The following is a 15876-nucleotide window of genomic DNA, read 5'->3' as shown; positions in this document are numbered from 1 at the left end:
TAACCACTAAAACTGACTTAGTAGAAAAATACTTCTTAACTAATGAATTAAACTCTCTGTAGACAAACTTTTTTTTTATTAGTGTAAGGTCAGTGTGTTCAAGATTCAGTCTGTGGGTATAGAGTAGAGTGACCTACTTAATTATGGGGTGTAGTTCACCTGAGACTTTAGGGGACAGAAAGTTAAGCATATCCCAGAGCAACTGGAATACCAGAGCTTAACCTCTGCCGGCCACTACTATGAGCAGATAGTATACCATCTGGCTTGAGTCAACTCATAAAGGACAGTGAAGTAGAATTTAACTGATCATGTAATCTAAGCATTCAGTTTTCCTTCAGTTGAGATTATTTCATCAAATCGTAATGTTATTAAGGCTTACTTAGAAGAGGAAAATAAGTGTGCATGTGTTAGGTGGCCTAAAATAATACACTACTTTACCTCTGCTTGCATCCTAATCACTATACACAGGCCCGTGTAGGCTCTCCAGTACAAACAATAAAGTGGCCATAAGTATAAGCTTTTATGCCTCAGTTGCATGCCCACCAGGCTGCTCTGTTCATGGAATTCTCCAGGCAAGAATACTGGATGGGTAGCCATTCCCTTTTCCAGGGGATCTTCCTGATCCAGGGATCAAACCTAAGTCTCCTGCACTGCAAGTGGATTCTTTACTGTCTGAGCCACCAGGGCAGCCCTTTCAGTCCAAGAGAGCATTAGTAAAACCTAGGTCCCCAAGGACCTAGGAATCAGTAGGAAATACAAAGCTATTTTATTTTCATTGGTTCCTAATGGCCTTGATATGGGCCAGTGATTTTATTTTTAAATGATTTGCCAGACCTGATGTCTGAGATTGGTTTTGACAAATAGCTGACACAAAATTCTTTTACCTTTTATGTTCACTAGAAATTTTCCATAAGTTTATAAAGTTAATAATTAGCTAAGATATAACTAAACTCACTCAGTTAATTTCATTTTTGTTTTTCCTACTACTTAATTTACATTGATGTGTTTATTGAAAACATATTATGCTATCCTTAAAAATTTTTGTAACCTAAAAAGTTTCCTCCTCACATCTTTTGAATATATACACACATGCTCACAAAGCCTATTTCCGGTATTCAGCATTGGGGATATTGTCAGTGAGAGAGATTTTTAAATGGGACAGCCCTCTGTCATTTGCTTATGCCAAAATCAAGAGTGCCTTTGATATAAAAAAAAAAAGTTAGGCTAAAGGACAAGACTCATCGGTAGAAACATTTTCTCTCTAGAGCCAGCTTCTGTGTGCCTGCTTGTCTTTGTTTTTCATGTCTAATTATGTAATGATCATAAGAACAGATTCAGTTTTTCACAGCGCGAAAGCAAAGAAATTTGGTTAGATCTATTGGGAAAACATTGAAAACTAAAAGAGTAAAACAAATGAAGTATGAAAAGAAGAAAGAAAGGATCTTTATCTACCTATTTCATGGTTCTTATCCTTGGAAGCAACTACTCAGATTTGTTACTAGTTCAAAAGCTTGATAATACTGTCAATATGGAAAATTAAGTTCTGTAGTTACAATTTGAAACCATACTTCATTTAACTCTTCTACACTCACATGTGGCTTAAGTTTTTATCTGTCCTGTCTTGAGGAAATGATAGCCATTCACTCATCAGTCATATTTATCGAGTGCCTGCTGTGTGCTAGGCTTTGTGCTTCTTAACATGGTGGGTACACTGCCCGTGCCTTTTCTTTATAAAGCACCGTTTCTTTGACATCCAACTATCAACTGAAAATATGCATTCAAATATATAACAACATATGACATTCATTCATGTCCACCCATGAAGATCCAAGGAGGCGATATCTCTTCTGTTTTAGATTTCTCTCAAACCCTTTTATTATTAAGAGTGAGTCCTGAGACCCTTGAAATCTTTGGACAGTCATGGTGAAATGTTGTTTTGAATATGTGTACAAAATATAATGCTGTAGATGAACGAGACAAATAAAGTCCGATTGCTTCAGAGTTTCTCAACTATTGACATTTTGGTAACTGATTCTTCAGTTTCTATCAGTCTTGTGCTGGCCTGCCAGTGAGCTAAAACCAGATAGTGCCTCTGTGTTGAAATCTTTTTTAAAAATGTTAACTCATCTTTCTGTGTTGGCCCTAGAACTTTAGGTCAAAGAACTGAAGATTTGGTGGTGGTGGTGGTGGTGGTGGTTGTTATTGTTACTAATAGTTCTGACAGGTTTATCTGATCAGATTGTCACCTTTGCTTAGATGACAACAAAGTTAGAAAATGACTCTGAAATATTCAGAATATACCTGAGACACTACCGCAGCATTCCTGTAGGGCACTTACATTAAATTATAGGGGTCATGTTACTCTGATTATGTGTTAACTTCTATCTTCATTGTAAAGTCTAGTTAGCTGGTTTATATGTGATTTTTTTTTTAAAGACTAGCCCTTGTTCCACTTGATCTCTAGTGTCTAAACTAAAACATGGAGTCATCTTTATGTTAAAGTATACAGAGCTCTCAGATATTTTCAATAGTATTTATTTGTCTATTAGAGTGAAATTTTAAAACATAACATTTGATCAGTTATTCTTTCGAAACTTTCTGTTAATATGTCAGCTTTTAAACATGGTTGGTAAGCCTCAATATTTAAGGGAAGTCTACCTCATATCTTTTGCCATAGCTACAGTTATTTAAGATATTTTGTAGAGGTAAATACTGTAGCACAAATTCTTTCCGTACAGTTACCTTTTAAGGTTCTTTCTGACTTAGCATTTTATATTTCAGAATTCTCCTGACATAATCAAAATGGTAAAAGTTACAGTTTTATAGACTTGCGCTTTAAAACCTCATGTCTAAATGTATATATATACACATATATACACAATATTTATTAAATATTTAAGTACACATATATTTTAATAAATATATATAGGCTTTAAAGCTATATATTAAATATATATTCAATTAAAAGGTACTTTTGATGATAAATTAGACAAGTAGTTAGCTGAAGGTACAAATTTGTTGTAATTATAATGCTCGATGGAATTTAACTGACCATTTCTTAAATCTTAGAAGAATGTTATTTATAACTAATAATATATGAGAAAGAAAGGAGAAAGTCAAAACCTGGACTTTATTCCTGCCTGCATCTCCATTCTTCCTCTTAAATACTATATATATGTATATGGATGCCAGAGAGGAGGAAGAACTCCCTGAGTTCTAGGTATTTCAAGCAGTTCTGAATATGAGACATTTTCAAGTGTTTTGAGCTTTTTCAGTGTGTTTACCCATGAAGGAGGGTCCCTTGATCAATCTAGCATAGAGAATTAAGGGTAACTTGAGAATGAGAAGCTTTGGTCATATATAGGTCCAGAGTATGTATTCTTCCAATATGGGGTTGTTAAGAACAAATCTTGAAATTCTCTAACACTTCTTTTCTTTTTCTGTTAAGTTGCTATAGCCCAAGGTGGAACAATCCAGATTTCTAACCCAGGATCTGATGGTGTTCAGGGACTGCAGGCATTAACAATGACAAATTCAGGAGCTCCTCCACCAGGTGCTACAATTGTGCAGTACGCAGCACAGTCAGCAGATGGCACACAGCAGTTCTTTGTCCCAGGCAGCCAGGTGGTGGTTCAAGGTATATGTCATTCATCTAATACATTTAGAATACCTGTGGGTTACTAGAGCGCGCCATTTAGTGGTGATTTCATAGTTCTCTGAAACATACAGGATGTAGATTTGGGGAGGGAGGGAGGGGGTAGAGAGGACTTAAAAAGGCTTGGAGAAGTATTTTAGCATACTAAAGCAAAAGTTAAATAAACTATACAGTTTTCAATTTTTAGCAGATTTTCTTGGCTCTAAAGAAAAGTTAAATTCAGAGTAACAATGGAAAAAAAGGAGTTGGAAACATGAAGTTTCTAAGTAAATATTCTTCCTCTGGGGATTAGAAATGTACCGAATATGTTTTTAGTATCTAGTCTTAGGAAGACTTAAGTATTCAGTCCACAATGCACTGAATTTGGGTTTTTCCCCGGTTGTTACTCTCAAGCCTACTCTCTAGACATCTTATTTCAAAACAAATGCTGATTTTGTGCTTTCTTTCGAGCATTTTTAGTGCATTTGAATTCTGAGGTACCTATTCTATCTCTTGTGAAAGCTAAGAGTAGTGAAATGGAGCAGTTGTGATACATAGCCTTAAGTTTTTAGGGTAACCTAAGATTTCAATGAAAACTGAAGTATACAGTATTTTTTATTTTATTCAGCTGTGCTCAAATAACTATAATGTGTTCAATGCAACTTTCAAAAAATTCCCCTTGGTCTATTTGCAGTAATTTTAAGGGTGGGGGGGGTAACATCAGTTGTTTTAGTTTGAAAGTTTTGCAAGTATAGAAAATAGCAGATTACAATTGATGAGTCTCTTGATAATTTAGATTTACTCTGAAGTATTTGGGGCACTATATGGAGCATAATTGGAGAAGGCAATGGCACCCCACTCCAGTACTCTTGCCTGGAAAATCCCATGAATGGAGGAGCCTGGTGGGCTGCAGTCCATGGGGTCACTAAGAGTCGGACACGACCAAGTGACTTCACTTACACTTTTCACTTTCATGCATTGGAGAAGGAAATGGCAACCCACTCCAGTGTTGCCTGGAGAATCCCACGGACTGGGGAGCCTGGTGGGCTGCCATCGATGGGGTCGCACAGAGTCGGACATGACTAAAGCGACATAGCAGCAGCAGCAGCAGCAGCAGCAGCATGGAGTATAATAAAAATGTACGAAAAGCTAAACTGGTGACATTTATGGAGTTAAAAAAAATCAATAGTATTTACCCAGTGCTTTAATGTTTTCTTTTAAATATAAAATTAAAGCACCCATTCTATTTATCTGATACTCATAAATCCTTTATACCTAAGTGAAAAATCATAAAGAATGCTCTCATTTCTTCTTTTATCTTTTTTAATATGGATGATCTACTGACAACTTGCTACTTTAAGAAGGAGTTTTATTTTTCATGTTTTGTGTTGTACATCAGTAATGCACATGTGAGTCTTCTATTTGGGCGGGGGAGTTAACAAGTCTTTTTCTTCCATAAGTCACAAAGGATATTTTTCTGCATTGACTCTGTCAGCTTTATGGTTTTACCTTCCACATTACATTGTTAACCTACCTGTGGCCCACCTCTGTGTAGGGTTGGGTGAAAGCCTGTTTTTATTTCTTTGTCTCCGCATATGCAGCCAGTTGTGCGCCGTCTTAACTGTACAGTAAGTAGGCCTTGTGCAGTCGTGAAACGTCTCAGCATTCTCGCTGCTGCATGCCAGCACCACACTGCTTTTGTTGTCACAGAACAAGCGCCCCTTTTTTGTCTTTTTAACTTTTTGTTTTTAGTGCTGTTTTCGCTTTTGTGAACTATAGTTCTCTCATATGCGCTGGGAATAAGGTTGAATTTCTAAATACTAATAGTATAATACAGTAAGAAAACCAATGATGAGATTACACTCAATTTATCCATTGACTTAGGGAGAACTGAAGTCTTTTTTCTTATTGAGGTATACCTGACACATAGCATTTTTGTTAATTTCAGGTATACAACATAATGATCCTACATTTGTACAGTCACAGCTAGTGATCGCCGTGATAAGGCTGTTTATTATAGTGATCGCCGTGATAAGGCTGTTTATTATAACATACTTAACCATGTATAGTTACAGACATTTTTTGTTGTGTGCTGAGGACCGGAGATCAGCCCTGGGATTTCTTTGGAAGGAATGATGCTAAAGCTGAAACTCCAGTACTTTGGCCACCTCATGCAAAGAGTTGACTCATTGGAAAAGACTCTGATGCTGGGAGGGATTGGGGGCAGGAGGAGAAGGGGACGACAGAGGATGAGATGGCTGGATGGCATCACTGACTCGATGGACGTGAATCTGAGTGAACTCCGGGAGATGGTGATGGACAGGGAGGCCTGGTGTGCTGCGATTCATGGGGTCGCAAAGAGTCGGACAGGATTGAGCGACTGAACTGAACTGAGGACCTTTAAGACTTACTCTTTGTAAGTCTTACAACACAATGTTAGTAACATACAACACAATGTTAGTAACTCTAGTCGCCAATTTGCACTTTACATTCCTGGGACTTATGTTATAACTAGAATTTGTACCTTTTGACATCCCCTTCACTCTTTTTTGCTCTCCCCCATGCTCCACCTTTGGCATCCACCAGTCTGCTCTCTTTGTCTGTGAGTCTGAGTTTTGTTTAAATTTCACATATAAGTGATATCATCCAGCATTTGTCTTTCTCTGTCTGACTGATTTTACTTCGCATAATTTTCTTCTCAGGGTCCATCTGTGCTGTCACAAATGGCAGAATTTCCTTCCTTTTTTATAGTTGATTAAAATTACATTATATATATATATGCATATACCACATCTTCTTTATTTCTCTGTCGATAGACACTTAGATTGCTTCCATGTTTTGGCTATTGTAAATATTGCTGCAGTGAACACGAGGGTGTAGATATCTTTTTGAATTAGTATTTTTATTTTCTTCAGATAAATACCCAGAAGTAGGATTGCTGGATCATAGGGTAGTTGATTCTTAATTTTTTAAGGACTCTCCATAGTGTTTTCCATAGTGGCTGCACCAATTTATATTCCCACCAAACAGAGCATAACATTCAGATCTTAACTTTTAACAGTTTAAAATTTTCTCCATGGCGGGTTTGGGGGGGGGGTCCTGTCATACTCTGAACAGTGTTCAATTCTTAAATACTTGATGGTGTTGGGTTTTTGTTTTTGCTATTAGGAGTGGTAGCTCTTTGTTACATTCTCTGGTTGCTGGTATAGAGAAATGATTTTTTTTTAAGTTTATCTTTTATCTATGAACCTTGCTAAAACTCTAATTACTTCTACTGCTAATAATATTCTGACTCTTGGTGAATCTCTCTGTGATCCTACATGAATGTTTATATCAAACACAAATAAGATATAAATAAATATTCCTCTTGTTCTTTCTCCTTGCCTGTACTTTTTTTTTTTCCTTGCCTTTACTTTTATCTTCTCCTCCTCCATATGAAAAATAATGGTGGCCAGGGGTTCTACTTCTTCCTTAAACATAGCAGGGTCTGTGGGCATTCTTGTCTTACTCTCTGTCAACCTTCCACCCTGTCAGCCCCTTGAAAGGTCACAGCAGTTTCCCTGTGAGTCTCTGTCCTCATCTTTTTTTTTTTTTTTCCCATATTATGCCACATAATGCTTTTGAATGCAAAGTGTTCCTGTACAACAGAAGTTTATAAATGACTACTTCTTAAACAGCTTTCTAGACCCCAGGGGTCTGGCAGTGTTTCATACTTTTATTTTTAAACAGTTTAGATAAAAATTTAAGAATAATACAAAGGCATTCTGGATCATCTGAATAAGCTACACCTATGCTCCTGTAATTATGCTGATTACCTTCACTGCCTGGGTAGCCCTGCCCCTCTTCCAGTCCCCTCGGCCCAGCTCCCAGGTGCTGGTGGTTGTGGTGGAGCTCAGGCTGCATCCCAGGCCCTCTCCTGCCTGGCTTGAGTGCTCTCCCTGGATGACCTCATCCCTGCTCCTGGCTCACATCTCTTGATGCCTAAAGTCCAAAACCCCACATTAATTTTTCCCACCCCACTTCCCTTTCTGTTACCCTATTTCATTCAGTAACTGTCCATCCTGTTACTTCATGCAGAATCCTGGGTGTCGCCTGTCACTCTCCCGCCCCGTCTTCATCCCTCCTCCTTGCTAAAGAGCCCATGTCTTCATTCCTCCCCACCTCCACTGTCACAGTCCTCTTTCCGGACCTTGGTGATCCCTGTCCACTGCCCGGTGGCTGCCCTGAAGCTGGTGGCTATGGAGCAGCACTCTGATTTTCTTCCTCATGCCAGAAGCAGCAGCTCCCTTGTTGGCCTGGTGTTTTGGGAACTGCTCCTGAAAGTTTAGCTAGGCTCCCTTTACTCATACTTCCCAGTGATTCTGGGAGCTACTAATATTTCTTAGAAACAAAAGTCTCTGTCTCCAGCATTTCCTCTTTCCCATTCTGCTCTCCCTTCTGCAGTTCAGAGTGGTGTTTGTAAAATTTTCAAGTGTGTAATCACGTCAACCTCCTCTGCTCAAAACCCTTGTGTGAATGCCTGTTACTTGTTAGAGTCAGAGTCCCTAACAAAGCCCAAGCCTCTGCTTGATCCAGGCTTTCCTTCTTCACTGGACTTCTCCCTACACTTGTCCCTCTTCTGTGCAGAGTTCCTTTCATTTCCTGTCCTGTGCCATGCGCCCTCTACCCTCTAGGGCCCTCACCTCAAGCCATTCGCCCTGGCAGGAGCACTTCCCCCATCACTTCATGCTGAGAAACACTTTCCTAGGCAGCCTTCCCCAACCTCCTACATCTGGCTGCTGGGACCCCTGACATGTAATAAATGTTTGATAACCGTTTACTGAACGAAAGCGAAATAGTCTCTCTCTGTAAAAATGTTACTAACTAGTTCCATGTGCTGATTAACCAAGTTTATCTAGTCCAGGGGATTTATTAAAACTGTACCGATAGCAGTAGTCAGCCAAGCAACCAACCCCCCTTCTTCCTTTCCTTCCTCTACTCTTTTTTAAAAATATATTTATATTTATTTACTTGGCTCCTCTGGGTCTTAGCTGAGGCATGTAGGATTTAGTTCCCTGACCAGGGATCGAACCTAAGCCCCCTGTATTGGGAGTCTTAGCCACTGGACCACCAGGGAAGTACCTCCCCTCTTTTTTTTAACACAAATAGGTTTGAGCACCCAAGTGCCAATTTAAAGAAATGTTGAGATTAAAATCAATGTGAACTTTCTCAAATTTGAAATAAAAGTTGATCAAGAGTCCTGAACCCAAGCCCTCAGGCATGGCTGGAATGGAAAAGAGTCCCTCATGGACTCTCCATTGGTCTCCAGACTTTCTTACTTAGTCAGGATGTCTTCAGTTTATGTGCTTCAGAAAATTACTGGAACCATGGATCCTTCATCATGTTTTGCCTCCCAAGGGTCTGAATGTGAAGTCTCTGCCTTACTAGAAGTACTTCATTGAATAAAGCAAGAAGGAGGTAGTGGAATGAATACCCTTTCACTGATGTAACATTGAATTGAATCCTAGTCCTACAGGGAATAGACTTTGTAAGCCCACTGATAAGGACAGAAGATCAGTGACAGATCACTTATTTGGGGGCACTAGAGATGTAGATAATTTTCTTCCCCAGGGCTGTAGTCTGTTTTTCTGTTGAACATGTGCCAATCTTTTGTCTAACTTTGTAATAGTTAAATTTCCGGCAATGATCCAGCTCTTCATGTGCTGAACCTTTACTAAGTGATCCAAATAAAACTGGATGCATTTTTAAATGTATGAATAGTAATTGTGATTTATTTATGAGTTTTATAAACCACAAAATTCTTTTCAAGGGATTTTGAGTAAAATGGCATATTAGATTGAGCCACATGAAATTGCTATTTTTATGGGCCAAAAAGGTTAACTATCGGCCAATTCATATGATTCAATCTAATTTTTCTGGAAGAATTTATATAATACTTGCTGCTTTGGGCAGAGTGAATTTCTAAAATTTCAGTATGTATTTCCTTCAAGTGAAATTAGCAAATTCTGTCATCTTAGGAACAGCTGGATTTTATGATATTGTAGCAAATAAAAATGTATTAAGTCAACTAAGGTGGCTGGATATTCCTTACCTGGTCAGTTTAGAAGCATCAATGAAATACATTACGTGTATTTCACAGCATTTTTCTGGGCTGATTGTCAATTTTTTTTTAATATGTAAGTGCTTTTTATCTTTCTATGAGTTAAGAAAAATATTTAAGGTTTATGCCTACTTTGCTTACTTAGAAACACTGGACATAACAATAATTAAAAGTAGCTCCATAAAAAACAACCAGGTAACTTTTAATGCTAATAAGATGGTGTTTTGTTTTGTTTTGTTTTTGCCAGAGCCCAACTTGATTTTTATATAAAAATGAGGAACTAGAACACTGAGATGATTTATTACAGGAAGGGTTTTCATAGGGTTTGGTTTCGGTGAGCTCGTGTGTGACAAAGCAAATTGATGGCAGTGATAGGCTAATGATGTCATTGTGATGTCAGTACTCCTACTCACCCCGCACGAGCTTGCTGGTTTGGAACACTTTATGTGGGACCCGCGGCAGGGGAAGCCAGGCGGTGCTGTATGCAGAAGCCCATCATGGCTGTAACTGGGGATGAAACAGGTAAGAATTTTAAAGAGGGGTTTACATTCCGCAGAATTGTTTTTAAAGTTTAGAAAATTTATTTAGGGACCTCTTCAGTGTTTCCCAAAGTATCAACTTTCTAGTAGCTGAGAAGTAAGACGTCTCTTCTAATCTGTAACCGTATCTGCTCGGTACCATGTGAAGGCATCTGAGTGTAGTTGCTTCTTTCCTCAGTACTGAGCTGCTTCCTTAGACAAATCGGTAATCCGGCACCCCCCACCCCGCACCCGCCACCCCACGCCCCTCTCTCTCTCTCCATTTGCTCTACTAAAATAAGCTGTTGATTCATCTGCAACCTGTTGCAGATCCAATGCAGCTGCGAGTGAAACACACATTCTGTTCAAGTTGTTAAAAAAAAAGTCAGAGTCAGCTTCCGATTTTTTTCACGCTGTGTTCAAATGTAGCTGCAAAACAGAATAAGGAACCCAGCGCGTCAAGGGTGTTGGTGAGCCTGCCGTTCCTTCCGTCCTGTGGAAAACGGTCTGCTGCTCGGCTCACCGGGTTCAGAGGGCCGACGTCATTACATTTCCTGGAATCGGTGCAGCGGGGAGTGGAAAGTTAAACTGCAGGCGAGCTGCACGCTGACGTCAGTCCGAGTCACGCCGTAATTGACTCAGTTCTTTCCGCTCGGCCGCGCGCAGGTGGGGGCGGCCACCCTCCCTGACGGCGCCCTTAGCTCCCAGCAGGTCCCGTGAGCCTTGCCTTCACGTTGTGCCCCAGGTAAGTGTGTGCCCGGCGGGGCCAAACGGCCTGCGCAGGTGCCTGGGGAGCGCCCGCTCGTGCTTGGCCCGGGGAGTGCAAGTCTTTGATTGGCCGCCCCCCACCTACCCCACCCCCACCTTCACTTTTTCCCGGGGTTGATGCTCTCAGTTACAGGTAATGCCTGTGATTTAGTGACTTGTAGTTGAGTGCCAGACCCGTACTAAACTTGTAGTCGAGTTTCTTAAGAAAGGGTTACTGTAAACACCTTTTAGCTGTTCAGTCGGTGGATCTCGCTCTCTTCCCGAAGGGAACATTCCATTGTCTTGAGCAAGTAAAGCCTGTGTTAAATTGTTTTTCTCAAAGAAGTTTTTGTGAGGTTGAGGTTTTGGAAGTGCTATAGATTACAGAAGCCCTCAGATGACAGACTTACTGTAAGAGATAGATGGACTTAATCTCAAACACTGCATGTCATAGTGATTTTAGGACCAAAGGCATTTTTGTGCGTGCATTTATTTTCTAAAAATCATTAGTTGGTGTGTATCTTTCTTTACTAAGCCTTTAATTCCAATTGGCGTGTGCAAACATGAGAAACAAATATAGCAAAAAATAAAATCAAATGATTGGAGAATAACTAGAATATATTTAAACATAAGTAAAAATGTGCATACATTTTTAACCATTGCTTGTAGATAAGAGAACATTTATGTGTACAGAGTGAACATACTACTACTATCCTTGAAAAGATTTTTTTCTCACAGTTTTGCCCACAATGCTTATACCTGATTTACCCATTCCAATTTAAAATTTTCAGAATGCTGAAATTTTTAAAATGTCAAACGTTTTTCACAAGACCTCACTGTGTCTTCAGAAATCATTATTTTTGGAAATCTGGTCAGTTCTCACAGAATCAATTCTGTTTAAAATGGTATTTGAGAATGAAAAGCGTATTTTATTTGCTTTTTTGAGGAGCTCCCAAAACACAGGATTTAAGGGGCCTTTTGAAGGCAGTAGTACAGCTTTTCCTTCTTTGGAAGGAATGGTGCTAAAGCTGAAACTCCAGTACTTTGGCCACCTCATGCAGAGTTGACTCATTGGAAAAGACTCTGATGCTGGGAGGGATTGGGGGCAGGAGAAGAAGGGGACGACCGAGGATGAGATGGCTGGATGGCATCACTGACTCGATGGACGTGAATCTGAGTGAACTCCGGGAGTTGGTGATGGACAGGGAGGTCTGGTGTGCTGCAATTCATGGGTTCGAAAAGAGTCGGACACGACTGAACGACTGAACTGAACTGAACTGAACTGAGTGGAGCTTTGCGCCCCACCTTTGGACTCCTAGTTTCACCCCCTCTCCATTCGGATTTTGAAGGGAGTGGATGGAGCTGGATCTTTTGACTTGCCAACTTTTGACCATGTGTGCTAAGTGTCTTCAGTCATGTCCGACTCTGTGACCCTATGGACTATGGCCCACCAAGCTTCTCTCTCCATGGGATTCTCCAGGCAAGAATACTGGAGTGGGTTGCTATTCCTTTCTCTACGGGATCGTCCCCACCCAGTTTTGACCATGATGCACATTTTACATCATGCTGCAGTAGACTTTGTGTGTGTGTGTGTTTATATAAAACAAGTACGTTTATATAAAACCAGTTCAAAAATAGTGCTTGCGCTCTGTGATATACTTGTGTATTCTATTTTTTAATGCCGTTCTTGACCCATGAAACTAATGAATAGCTTATGGTCTCAACTTATAGTTTGAAAAGCTTATCTAGACCAAAATCAGGCTCCAGAATAATGACTGGCATGGAAAAGGTGTTAGAAGGATTTGCTTATAGGATCATGGAATTGAATGTGAGAGTAAATATCCATTGTTTATAGAATTATATTATTGATTCTGTTGGTTATACTTTAAATTTTTATCAGAAATAGTTTTTATCATGGTATTCAGCCTGGATTTCTAAATTGTTAAAAAGTTACAACTTATTCAAATTTGGAAAATAGTATCTTAATTAATATTTGATGCATGAGAATAAGGATACATTTCACCTTTGTGAAAAGGGGCTGCTGGAAAAAGTTTTTGTTTGGAGATTTTCACATGAAAAAATGTTTTGGATCAGGTTGTAACTGCATGGAAGGTATACAGAAATTGCCATTGTGTTATTTCCCCACTATTTTTGAAAAAACATTTTAATGAAATACAATTTTGGATGCTTGTTTCACTTTGCTCAGTTTTATATGCCTATATGAACATAAAATAATGCCTAATAAAATATAAATGAATGCCTAATAAAATAATTATGATGATACTTTGCATTTATGTAAACTTAAAAAAAATCACTTAATGTTACAAATAAATACAAATGTGGCGAGTGCTATAAGAAAGCTGGCAGAACATGAGAGACCATGAGAAGCAGGTAACAGGGTTAAGGGATCAGGAAAGTCCCCACTGAGGAAACCACGTTTAAATAGGTGAGAGGAGAAGCACTTTCCATGCCTTGTCACTAAGGTACTGACTGCGGATGATGTTACCCTTATTTGCATCTAACCGAACAGGGATCAGAGCGGGTGAAGCTCTTCTAGCTCAGAGTTAGCAAGCGATGAACTCTTCTGGATTTTCAGAGTCCTTGTTGGGTCCTGTTCACACCATATCACGTTGCTTTTTTCCAGAATATTTATTATTACTCTCCTAGGATGATAAGAGTATATATTTGCTATTATATAGAACTTTAAATTTTGATATTCATAATTTCATCTTTTATATGGACTTTTTTTTTTTTTTCACTTGAAGAATTTTACTTAATAAACAATTCAGGAAGGTAACTTAATAAAAAATAGTACTGGCTTAATTCTATGGGGTCTATGTGTTACAGTAATTATAACACATTTGAAAGTGTTCAGTATTTAGTTAGATTTATATAGGACTTCATTTACCTGGGAAAAGTTGGGGGCAGTGGAGGAGGGGAAGTTTGACAGCAGGCGAGGGCACCCCTGGTCTGGACAGTTTGAGTCCTGGTGTGGTGGCAGGGAGGAAGAGGGCCGGAAAAGGAAAATGAGGGTGCTGTTGGTTTTTGGAGCCAGGGCAAGCACCCTGTGCTAACCAGTGTGACTGCTAAGTCACCTCCATTGCTTGCAGTTCTCCAGTGTGTTTGGGATTGGCCACACAGAGCAACGTGACACATGAAGGTAGGAGCTGTGTGTGGAAACAGAGATCTTTATTCAGTTAGTGTGCTCAGAGAACTCAATGAACAAATAAGCAAATAATATCACCATCATTAGGGGTGTTGATAAATCGCTTCACTCTGAAAGTTATCAAGCTAGGCATTTGGCTGGCTTTCCTCTTTTCTTTGTTAGGAAGAAACAAGCACCTTTGACTTGTGGGATTTTCAGTTTTCTTACTACCAGGCTGATGAGATTGTACCATCTGTTTATTTGTGATTCTCCACCTTTGAGGTTCTCTTTTAAATGATTATATACCTTAAGAAGGATGTTTTCTATTATTGCTTAATAATTATTCTCTAAGGGGATAGAATATATAGTAGAAATTTTTATAGTAGAAATTTTAAAAGTTTTTTAAGAGGCATATTTTTTAAAAAGCACAGTAAGGAATAAGAGCTGCACATTTCAACCATTTCTATTACCCAGGTTTGTTAGAAGGGAAACTCCAGGGGGAAATATATTTATGGTTGTTATATGCCTTTGAACTAATATACAGTATAAGCATAATCTGGAATATTGTCTTTCAGAACTTAAGGAAGGGAAGAGGAAGGGAACTAACATTTGCTGAAAACCTACCATGTGCCAGGCACTGTGCTAGACACTTTGACATACATTACAGGGTTTATTGTGAGTATTAAATGAGACCATGTATCCCCATTTTACAGATGAGGAAACTGAACTTGCCCCAAGTCACATGGCTGGTAAGTGGCAGAGCTGACTAGAACCCAAACTCCAAGCCCCATGCTTTTTCTGCTGTACCGTGTTTAAAGCTTGCGAAGAGAGGTATGAAGTTACTGACCAGAAGTGAGAGTTCTAGGAATTTTCTTTCTCATGAAATATCAATACTAAACCTAAACATTTCTTTTTACATGTCAGGAGTTAGATGGTTGGAATCACACTGTAAATAGAACTTCTCTCCTTCTAAAATGCCAGGTTAGATGACTACTATCTAAGGGAAAACTGAAGAAATAATGCCTTTTATCCAGAAGTCTGAATAAACACATGGCACCTTATCAGGCTTTCCATGGCTTAGTGTTAAAGACAGCTGTAATAACAATAGCTTATGGTCTTATAATCATAATATTGCTTACTTTAGACATTCTAAATGACAGTGGGCTTTTGCAAAACCCCAGGAAGTTCAGAATTTACTCCGTGTGGTGCACATGTAAACTCACCAGGCACTCACAGTATCAAAGACCAAGCTAGATTCTAGGGGATACCAAGGTAAAAAAGATGTCCCTGATTTGTCTTTAAAGTTTGCAGCCTTAGAATAAAACTAGTGTATCAATATCTTTTTCTTGTTTTTCTTTGATCATGGGTTTAAAGCCCCCACAGATGGTCTACTTATTTTCAGAAATAATGTGTACAGTGAAATTCTGGAATAAAAAATAATTTGGGCACTTTTAGTAGTTAGAAGGAACAGAAATTGGCCTTTATAAGAATCCATGGATCAGAGTGTGACACCGAAGAATGTAATAGATTTCTTTGAACTGTGATCCTCAACATCTGACATGCTTTAAATTACCACTGAATCACTTCATCAAAAACTAAAGCTAAGACAAAAACTTCTTGATAACTTGTTTCAAAACCAAAACTTTTTGACATTTGGATTTCCTTAAAACAAAAGATTCTCTTTGCCCCTATCTTATTAACATGCTTACTAACAAGATCATATTTCAATATA

The 15876-nt window shown here is 38.9% G+C and overlaps 1 protein-coding gene across 14 annotated transcripts in view; it reads left to right on the top strand.

The window, feature by feature from the left end:
* Nucleotides 1–15876, top strand: part of CREM (cAMP responsive element modulator) — a 66851-nt gene that overhangs the window by 43177 nt on the left and 7798 nt on the right. For 2 of the 14 annotated variants that reach the window (XM_018056829.1, NM_001285604.1), the window contains 2 exon segments: nucleotides 3449–3637; nucleotides 14858–14893. The exons of 2 other annotated variants lie outside the window; for them this stretch is intronic. In XM_018056829.1, the coding sequence (XP_017912318.1) occupies nucleotides 3449–3637; nucleotides 14858–14893 (225 nt within the window). 14 annotated transcript variants of the gene reach the window in all.

This window comes from Capra hircus, chromosome 13, assembly GCF_001704415.2.
Source record: "Capra hircus breed San Clemente chromosome 13, ASM170441v1, whole genome shotgun sequence".
In the NCBI taxonomy this organism is placed as follows: Eukaryota; Metazoa; Chordata; class Mammalia; order Artiodactyla; family Bovidae; genus Capra; species Capra hircus.
This window is presented reverse-complemented; position numbering and strand designations above follow the sequence as displayed.